A 10,888-nucleotide genomic window follows, 5' to 3' on the forward strand; every position below is an offset into this window, starting at 1 on the left:
ACCATTGTTCCCTCTCAGACCCCGCCCCCACATATAGCGTCAAAACCCAGCCACTGGGTTGCCCCGCCCTGGGGAACACCTAAGGCTCCACCCCTCACTACCTACCAGGCATGACCAGATTAAAAAAAAAATGGTTCAAAAGGAAGTACAAATCAAAACCCCAGGACCAATACTTTTAAGTGACCAGGAGATAGCCAACTTATCAGATGCACAGTTCAAAGCACTGGTGATCAGGATGCTCACAGAATTGGTTCAATCTGGCTGCAAATTAGGTTAAAAAGTGAAGGCTACAGTAACAGAAATGAAGGAACCAAGGGTCAGGGAACCAAGAGTGATGAAAAGGAAACTGGGACTCAAATCAATGCAGTGGACCAGAAGGAAGAAAGAAACAACCAAAAAGAAAAGAATGAAGAAACAAGTATTCAAAAAAATGAGGGGAGGCTTAGGAACCTCCAGGACATCTTTAAATGCCCCAACATTTGAATTATAGGGGTACCAGCAGGGAAAGAGGAAGAGCAACAAATGGAAAAATTATATGAACAAATAATAAAGGAGAATTTCCCAATCTGGCAAAGGAATAGATTTCCAGGAACTCCAGGAAGCTCAGAGAGTCCCAAAGAAGTTGGACCCAAGGAGGAACACACCAAGGCACATCATTACATTACCCTTGGCTAATTACGTTAGCCAAGGTAAAGATGGAGAGAATCCTAGAAGCAGCAAGAGATAAGGAGACAGTTTCCTACAAAGGAGTTCCCATAAGACTGTCAGCTGATTTCACAAAAGAGACCTTCAGGCAAGAAGGGGATGGAAAGAAGTATTCCAAGTCATCAAAGGCAAGGACCTACATCCTAGATTGCTCTATCCAGCAAAGATATCATTCAGAATGGAAGGGCAGATATAGTGCTTCCCAGGTAAGGTCAAGTTGAAGGAGTTCATCATCACCAAGCCCTTATTTGATGAAATGTTAAAGGGACTTATCTAAGAAAAAGGAGATAAAAAACATGTATAGTAAAATGACAGCAAACTCACAATTATGAACAACCACACCAAAAAGAAAAACAGACTAAGCAAACAACTAGAACAGGAACAGACCACAGAAATGGAGATCACATGGAAGGATGGAGGGTTAGCAACAGGGGAGTGGGAGGAGGAGGGAGGGGGAAAAGTTGTGGAGAATAAGTAGCACAGATGGTAGGAAGAAAATAGTCGGGGGAGGGCAAGAATAGTATGGGAAATGCAGAAGCTAAAGAACTTATTATACATGGTCATGAACTAGAGAGGGAATGTGGGTGAGAGAGGGTGTGTAGGGTGGAGGGGGATGGAGGGGGAGTAATGGGACAACTGTAATAGCATAATCAATAAAATATATTTAAAAAAGGACACGTGGACAAAACTTACGGAGGGTGGAAGCAAGAGAGGGAGGTGGGTTTGGAGGGGATGGGGAGAAAGTACAGACAACTGTAACTGAACAATAATAAAATCATTAAAATATAAAGTCATTGGTGAAAATGAAAAAAATAAATAACAAGTTTTTGTACAGCAATGGAAACCATCAACAAAATAAAAATGCAATCCACAGAATGGGGAAGCATATGTTCTGATACATTGAATAAGAGGTTAACATCCAAAATTTATAAAGAATTTATAAAATTCAACACCAAAGTAAACAAACAAATAAACTATTCAACCCAGGCAAGGACCTAAACAGGCCCTTCTCAAAGAGGACATACAGATGACCAGTAGACATATGAAAAGATGCTCAACATCACTAATCATTAGAGAAATGTATATTAAAACCACAATATCACCTCACACTGGTCAAAATGGCTATTATCAATAAATCGACAAACAAGTGCTAGTAAGGATGTGGAGAAAAGGAATCCCACTGCACTGTTGGTGGGAATGCAGATTGACCCAGCCACTATGGAAAGCATTATGGAAATACCTCAAATAATTAAAAATAAATCTGCCTTTTAACCCAGTATTCCTATTTATGGGAATATATATGAAGAATCCCCAAACACTAATTCAGAAAAACATAAGGACCTCTCTGCTCACTGTGGCATTATTTACAACTGCCAAGATATGGAAACAGCCCAAGCTTCCATCAGTAGATGAATGGATAAAGCAATTGTGGGACATTTATAAAATTGAATACTAATCAGCCATAAATAAAGAAAATTTTACCCTTTTGACAGCATGGATGGAACTGGAGAACATTATGCTAAGTGAAATAAGCCAGTCAGAGAAAGACAAATACCATATGATTTCACTCATGTGGAATCTAATGAACAAACTGAACTAACAAGCAAAATAAAGACAGACTCATAAACAGAAAGCAGGATGACAGTTATGGGGGGATTAGGGAGTGAAGAGATCAGGCAAAAATGAAAAACAATTCATGGACATGGACAACAGTGTGGTGATTGAGGTATGGAGGGAGGTGTAAGGGGGTTGGTTAAATGGTAATGGAAAAACACAATAAAAAATTTAACATTTTTTTCAGCAAAAAAAAGTCTGGAACCAGATGACTTCACAGGCAAATTTTGCCAAACATTCAAAGAACTAACATATATCCTTCTCAAACTATTCCAAAAAATTAAAGAGAGAAGACTTCCAAGTTCTTTACAAAGCCGGCATTATCCACACTCCAAAACCAGATAAAGAAGGAAATCTTAACTCTTGTGACAGCATGGATGGACCTGCACATTACTTTGCTAAGTAAATAAGCCAGTCAGAGAAAGACAAATACCACATAAACTCACTTACATGTGGAATCTAATGAACAAAATAAACTGATGAACAAAGTGGAAACAGAGGCATGGATACATGGGTCTTCCTCCTCTCACCCCTTCTATTGTCATTTTACACTGTCTTTTTCTTCATCTGCTGTTTCTCATGTGGGGAGAACTTGGAAATCCTGTGTCGCAGGTAGAAGGCTTCCTTTCCCCAAGTGCCCCTTGAACTGTTTCCAAATCTCAGCAATAGTCTCTTGTGTCTGAGCCATGGACCTACTATAAAACCACCTTTTGGAGCGGGTTGCCTACTATAAGACACAAGTCAGAATATGCACTCTCTAAAAACTGAAGCAAACTTACATTTTTCATGGATAGTCATAGTGAGGTATTACAATAAATATATGATTTAAATATTGTACATTTGTAACCTAAAGACCAGGTAACGTTTTTATTTGTTTTTAGGTCTTTTCCTAGCATGTTTTCCTAAATAGCATGCTTCCAATATCCTCTGAGAACGCAGGAAGGGAAACCAACCATCAGTCTGTGCACCAAAGAGCTGCAAAGCTTATGACCACTCATGCTTCCCAAGGATGAGGGAAAAATTTTTGTAACATTTTTCAACTGCAGTTTTACAAAGGAAACCATGTAGAATCCAGGAAGCTATCATCTCCAGGAGACTTTGTGGTAGACCTAAAAACATTTCTGTAATTGTGTTTCCTTATCTAGAAACAAGAGTAACACTGTCCATCATGCTTACCCCTCAGGGTAAGATGTAAGAGAAAAAGTAAGATACTATTTGCCAAGGTCCTTTGAAAAAGTCACTATATATTCATGACTTGCTGAAGAACTCTGTAGAAAACATACTCTGGGTTTCAAAATGCCTTATGCATTTCTGCTAACACTAGATAGCTGGGGGAATGTGATCTTCCAATAAAGAAATATTTGTTTTTCTCTTCTCTTTAGAAATAATTGTATAAATCCAACACTTTATAGTCATATCCGTTCATTTTAAAACAAGATCATTACTTTGCCAGCCTATTTCTACTATATAATCAATTTATACATGCATATATTAATAGGACTCATCAATATATAGCCTCATCTTCAAAAATATAAATAAAATGATTTCCTATTGTCTTGCACATCCCAAAGTGGTCAAGTAAAATGCAGAGAATGGGATTCCAGGATAAACTGCATCCTTAGTGCAGAATCAACTCAGAATGGATGCCTCAGGAAACAATACCTGTTAATTCAGCTTCCTGCAGCCCAAGCCTTGAACTCCCACCTCCTTACCAGATTTCCTTTTCACTGTTGAGGTGGAAGGTTCTGGGGCCTCTTCTCTGTTTCTGCGTTCCACGGAGTCCTCACTGCTGATGTCTGTACAGAGGACAAAAACCCCTTAGTGGCCCAAGGAGCCCATGGACAGGAAAACCCATGACAAGAGCACTAGGAAGACTGAGGAGCTAAGTTAACCCGCTCAGGTCCCACTGGTCTGTGCACTAAAGCGTGGGCCTGGCAGGTTGCTCCAGGTCCTACACAAGAGGTGGTGAGATTCGGGCACAGAGGGCAGCTGTGCCCATCCTGCAGCACTTCTTACCCCACAGTCACCCTGTGTCCCACCTCCACCCACACTCTACCTCTTCTTTCATTCTCAGTTTAATTCTCCACTTCCCTATTGGCTCAGTTTCCACTAATCATGCCTGGCGATGGCATGTCTTTAAACTCTCCTCGTCTTCATGTGTTCCGTTTTCTCTCCTGTAACGAGTATCTTGGTTCTTTGATTTTTCCTCAACTCCTCCATCTGTCACTTTCTTCTCTTGCATAGAAACAGTGTGATATCAATGCTTAAGTCAACCATTTCTGTTTTGATATTTTTCCAACGACTGCGGACACTTTTCTGCTGAACTTGCTGCATAAGGCGCTGGTTCCCTCCCCTTCCTATCTCTAACCCAGGTCACCAGGACTGCCTCCACGGGCCCTCTGACATGTCCCAGACCCTTGCCCAGTGCTGTGGTTCACACCACACACTCTTTCAGTCAGCCTTGCCTATTATGTCAGATGCCTGGTTACAGTCACTCCTTCCTTGGGCTTCCCATTCAACTCCTGAATTAAAATATGGCTTTTCCTTCTTTATGTTCATTGGATCTATAGAGCCGGAACTCACTGGGATTCCATGGTTCGGTAGATCTGCTCCTGGACCAAATTGCAAAAATGAAGAATTTCACTTGTTTCTGCAGAGAGAGTGAGCACCCTCACTACAATTAAGCCCTTCTCCCTGTAATCCCACTGCAGGGAGAGCTCCCCCACCCTCTCCTTTCCTGCTGCTCAGCTCTGTCCTTCCTTTGTGCCTCTGTTAACTCTGGTTTTTTTATTTTTACTTTTGATTCTACTTTTCAGAGGAGAGACCTATTTTTTACCTAAGAAGGTTCTCAGGCCATTTTCATCAGTGTGGACACCTTACCTTTTCAGTGGAATTAGGATCAGTCCCTTGTGCCTTCTTTCTGGAGACTGTCTCCTCCAATCAGACAAAGCTTGGTCCTCTCTCTACCAGTTCTCCATTCATTCTCCTTTACTCATTCTCGACATAGTGCTGTTGTTGTCTCCTGATTTTTACTATTTATTGATATTTACTTCCCTCTATATCTTCTTCTATTCATACTTATTTCTCTATATTTATTTTGTCATTGTGCACCAGGGCCCAGCAGGGTCCAGGGTGAAGCAAAGTAGTCATCTACAGCACAGGAGGTGCTGAGAGTGAGATCCTCTTCACAAGCCTCTGGGTTCCTGCCTCACCCTAGACCTGACCTTGCTGTGCCCTATGTGAACCTTCAGTTTATCCATTCTCTACAATGTTTCTTACTTTCTCCTACTGTATTTCTTAATTGTTTTTGTGACCTGTGAATGCCCTTTCTATAGCAATTTTGTCTTTATGTTTTCTCCGTCTTATGCACTCTCATCATTACTGAAGTTCTACTCTTGTGACTGTATCCACCACACTGAGTCCCTCCACCTGCCTGTTCCCCTCCACACTCATCCATGGCAGACATTCAGTCTTACCTGCTGGCTCATTCTGCTGGGCATATTGTTCATTTGCTTGTTGGCTTTCTAGGGCATCGTTGTTGCCAGTGGTTGTATCAACAATCACACTTATCTCTTCTTCAAACATGTCATTTGAGAGTCCATTATCAGATGTGGCTGTACCTAGACCACATTTTGATTCATAGATATTTAATTTGTTTCCTCCATCAATCAGGGTCCAGCAGGAAAATACAATAAGAAGCTGTCTAAACTTTAGAGCAGAGGGAATTTAGTCCAGATGATTAGTTATACAGCTGATGGAAGAGCCAAGAAGCCCAAATGGAAGAATGTGGCAGCTTTCAAAATGGTCAAGAGCAAGGTATGTGAAGGACTAAGGGTGAGGTCTGTACCAAGGGCATATCCCAAGGTCACTGGGTGGGGACAAGCTGGACTATGGCTGGCCTGCTTGGTGGGAAGTGGTGTCATGGGGAAGATGCAGCTACTGCCAGAGTTGAGGCCTGAGAAAGTGACAGCAATATATACCGGCTTCTCCCTTGCTCCCATCCTCTAATGTCTTGCTACTGTCTACCAGGTCAGGAACTCAGCTGGACGCAGTACAATGGAGCTGGCAAGCAAGTCTGCAGGGGTCTGTGGCCAGGGTTAGAGGGCAGAGCAGAGCAGGAAAAGATAAGGAATGAATCTGAGTAAACCTCCCAGGACCTGCACACCCCCCTTCCCCACAGTGAACCTCCTCTGTGCATTATTGACTCCATTGACCCATCCCACTCTCTTCCCACCAACCCCAATTGTGTATGAATGGATAAACATTACTTTCATTGCAGCTTGGTTTTTCTCATTTAGAACTATTTTTCTAAGCTAACTAATTTATAAAAAATATTATTTACTAAATTAATTCTCACAATTTTAACATAGAACTTGGGCCCTGGTGCATTCTAATGCAATATCCATAGTTCTTTGGAGCCCCCTCTTGGAAGGAGGGGCACAAGACACAGCCCTTTCCGGCCCTGTGCTTGTCACAGTCAACCTTCCTAGATGAGTCAGACTCTTGGACACATTTATTGGTGGTTTGTTTGCAATATTTGGGTCATTACTCCCTCCCCACCACACCCCCCTACACACACACACACACACACACACACAGTGAAACCCTTTTCTGCCCATTACTCACCACTGTTCCTTCCTCTCGCCCCTCCTCTTCCCACCAGCTCACTGGTAGATAAAGTACTAAACTATGGATTGATGCATGTTGGATGTTTTATACTCTTAAACATTTACTTTCTGAGTAAACATGACTTGTGAAAAGTATAAAGGTGCTCTCAAAAATCATTCTGAAATTTTTTTAATAAAAATGTGTTATTAATTTAAAACATCCTTTCTTGAATAACACATCCCAGTGGAGGCTACATAATATGCCTTCCAGGGTGTTTTAGAGCAGCTCCAGGCCTGCAGCCCTGGAGTTGAAGGGGAGAGGGTTTGCACAGATTCACATGGTGTCCATGGTCCTGTGTAAGGGACCCAACACATGAGAGATCCTGGCCCAGGAGGAACACTCATTATCCCTACCCCCCTCTTCTCACTGCAGTGCTGGCCACTGCTGGGTGTGACATCAAAGCAAGGCTGCAGCCAGTGTTAAGCGAGACAGAGGCAGAAGGCTTGTGAAACCAGGTGCACAAGCAATAGGTCCAGGCCAAGGATGGCAGGAGCTGGCAGCACATGCAGGAGGTAGGGAAGAGCCAGCCCTCCCAAAAACCAGGAAAAGGAAGACTGTTATCTAAATCTTTGGGGAAAATGCAGATGCAAAGAATGACTATTCTGGACAATCAGCACTAAAAAGAATCAGCCCTACCCTTCACCCCCATAGCACATGCCAGAATAAGACAAGAAAAACAATGATCATAAAACAGTTACTAGAAACACACCAGCATTATTCAGGGGATGTGGGCCACTCCAAGGCAAGTTTGAGTTACTGTCAGTTCCTGGGGGAAGAAAGTAGAAATTTATTCCAGAAATTGAAGTGTGAGCTGTGCTGTTTTCCTCTAGTCCCATGTAAACCTTTACAAGGTAAGACTTGATGATCCCCTCCCCCAGGTATTAATACAGGTCTCATCTGGACCTCGGGGTTCCCCTGTGACTCTAGCCATCCACTACACTGCTGGCCTCAGCCAGGCCATCTTACTGAGATTGCTCACAAGTCACTCAGTAACTGCAGATGGCTTCTCATGTCACCCAAAGTCACCATGAACTTTTAGAGCTGACTTTGACTGGTGCCCTTACTTTCTACAAAATCTTGTTCTCTCTTCCCCACTTCCCTTCACACCACACCATGACTCTGCATGCCTGTTTTTCTGTAACTGTTGGACGTTTCATGAGATTCCGTGTCGGATTTCCTGCACTTCCTCCAGCTCTTGGTATTCTTCTTTCTGTGTTTCTTTCTACTTATGTTTCCTGTTTTTAACTCAGGCTTCTGTCTTTTCCATGAGACTATCTGGTGTGTACAGGGTTAGGAACACAGGCTCTAGGTTCAGAATATCTAGGTTTATCTTGCCTATTTGACCCCAAGCCAAATGCATACACAGTCTCTCTAGATTTCAGTCCTTTTCAGAAATGCGCAGATAGTGAGACTGCTCCCCAAGGGCAGGTGTGAGCACTAAGCCCACGACTGCATGAGTAAATGCTCAATAAGTGAGCTCTTAAAAATAAGGTTGTTTTATTGTGTCCTTTACCTCCTTTTCCTGTCTTTCATTTCTCTTCCTTCTCTCTCTCCCTCAAATTATAACCATCTTCTCCTCCACATCTTACCACTTCCCCTCTTCTTTCCTCATATGCCTGCCTATGTCCTTGAACATTCCTGCTCTTGAACGGCATCCCCCTATATTTAAATCAGTCCCATTTTCTGTCTTCACCAAGGATCTCCTATGTGGTGTTGACCTTGTGCCCACAGTTCCTAGTCCTCCACAGCTTCACACTGATCTTCTCTTACAGGATTTTTCTAAATCACAATTACTACCAGGTCAGTATTCTTGTTAAATCTGGTTTCCTGACACTCTGGGTTCCTGTCTTGATTATTGGGCTCATGGTCTCCTGTCACAGCTACTTCTACAAGACTGACCTCTGGGCCGATGCTCGCACATATACCCACCGCTGTCTTCTCCAGGTTCCTCTATGGTTCTCCCCCAGATTCCCAAACCTTACTCTGGCCTCAGAGCCCACCTCCCTTTCTCCTTTCCTCTAAGCAGATGAGAATCGGTTTTTATCTGGTTGCAATCACCTTGTTCAAGGTTTAGTTGAATACCAGATCTCCCCTCATTTTCTTCCTCATCATTTTCCAGGTAATTGCTTATGTTTGATATCTCTGAGAGAAGGCAAGAGAAGAAGACAGTTAGAGATCTCCATCCAGAATAGTGACATCACCTCAAATTGCATGTTTCAGAATTTCCACGTGTGTTGTGGAGAATGTGATAATAAAACCTTTTCCCCTTCTTTAAAAGCAAGTTTGACTTTGAGTTAATGTTCTTGCTCATTACTCTGGAAACCTGATGAAGGTGGCCTCCCTCTGTGTTACTAAGCCAACACTGGGTTTAGGGTAAAAAACGAGCAGTGACAGTATGTAGGGGAGATTGCCTGTGACCTGGGAGGGACTAGGTATGAACTCTAAGCCATATTTGGTCTTCCTCCAATGTCATGACTCTTGTAAGTTAGCTCTTTCCTTTGGGGTTGCGGTAAGTTATGATTGTAGAGTTGTTACATGAGACACCGACTCCCATGGACATGGTGTGGCTAGGACATGGTGGATCCCACACTCATACCTAAGCTGTCACTCGAGGCAGGTAGTACGCCACTTGATGGACTGCTGTGTGGACCACTACAAAGGGTCTCACAGAAGAGCAGTGACTGACACCACCCTATAGGGATGTTATTTTTCTTGTCATTTGTTCTTCCAAGTAAATCTGATGCCACTGTGTCTCTGCATGTCCTGTGAGTCTAAATGCCTAGTTAAACAGACCACCTGGTGGGTGTTTAACTGTGTCCATTATGTTATAAGCTTTGAGAGGCTCATGCTATGTCTGCTTCTTAACTGCTGTAGCTCCACCGCCTAGCACAGTGTTTGGCACATGGTAGGAACTCAGTATATACTTGTGGAAAAAAAATTGGCCATGGACATCAAAAAGTTAGTAATAAACCTAATTACCTCTTTTGAAGATTGTGTAACTGCGACGTAAATCAGGATAGTTCTTCATGATGGTATTGCTGAACAAATCACGCAGAAGGGGAAAGTCAAATGTCTCCTGCAGTTCAGTAAGAATATCATATACAGCTGCTGTTGCAGAAATTCGCATAAGCTTTGCTTGATACTCCTTAAAAAATAGAGAATGCGGAAAATATAAATACAGAACAGCCGCCAGATAGTGATTTTATTGTTAATGTATGACAATTTCCCTAGATAGTATCTTCTGATGTAAAAGTTTAGAATTTGTATATGTTTGTATGACTACTAAGTGGAACAACTAAATCTGTCTCCCTAGAAAACATCTGTTTGTGAATTTAATCTCCTTATCCTCATTTATAGTAGATAGAAGGAGGAACAATTTTTGTAGAACAAAAATAGGTTCATGTTAAGTGATGTGTATCCCTTGCAGAGCCCAGCCAAATATTTTAGGAATCGATTTAGCAGGTGATGTGCCGCTGTTCCTTTGACTGGAAAACACTTGTCCCTTCCCCAGGACAGACTCAGCCTAGAAGGGCTCAAGCAAGCCAGCTGATGATCTTTTCCTTCCTGTGAACTTTGCCATAAAGTAAGCATATTCATAGGGGAAAGACAAAACTTGTACTCTGCATTTATGCTTAAGTTTTTTGCTAAAATTAGCAGAATTCTGATACTCCAGAAATACCAACAGAAAAGGAAAAAATAGGAAAAAAATGTCACCAGACATTTATTCTCTGGGGGATTTTAATGTTCTCAATCTAAATATTTAAATTGATATTTATTGAAATGAAATGTTGTGACAATTATTATTTCATTAAATGAAATCATTAAGCTTATTCCTCCATTCATTAAAATTACTGTTTTTCCTAATTTGTGCTATATTATATACATAAATCCTACAAGGCAT

General features: G+C 41.9%; 1 protein-coding gene across 1 annotated transcript in view; it reads right to left on the bottom strand.

Moving 5' to 3' along the window:
* Positions 1 to 10,130, bottom strand: part of LOC123828162 (nuclear autoantigen Sp-100-like) — a 32,891-nt gene extending 22,761 nt beyond the window's left edge. Inside the window, exons 1-6 of the mRNA XM_045852804.1 lie at positions 9,967 to 10,130; positions 9,046 to 9,129; positions 7,697 to 7,753; positions 5,796 to 5,939; positions 4,785 to 4,931; positions 4,032 to 4,115 (exon numbers count right to left, since the gene is read on the bottom strand). Coding sequence (XP_045708760.1) covers positions 4,032 to 4,115; positions 4,785 to 4,931; positions 5,796 to 5,939; positions 7,697 to 7,753; positions 9,046 to 9,129; positions 9,967 to 10,114 — 664 coding nt within the window. The 5' untranslated portion in view covers positions 10,115 to 10,130. The remainder of the gene's footprint in view (positions 1 to 4,031; positions 4,116 to 4,784; positions 4,932 to 5,795; positions 5,940 to 7,696; positions 7,754 to 9,045; positions 9,130 to 9,966) is intronic.
* Positions 10,131 to 10,888: the final 758 nt, after the last annotated feature.

Source organism: Phyllostomus hastatus, unplaced genomic scaffold (genome assembly GCF_019186645.2).
Source record: "Phyllostomus hastatus isolate PE091 unplaced genomic scaffold, TTU_PhHast_1.1 phas_contig_977, whole genome shotgun sequence".
Lineage (NCBI taxonomy): Eukaryota > Metazoa > Chordata > Mammalia > Chiroptera > Phyllostomidae > Phyllostomus > Phyllostomus hastatus.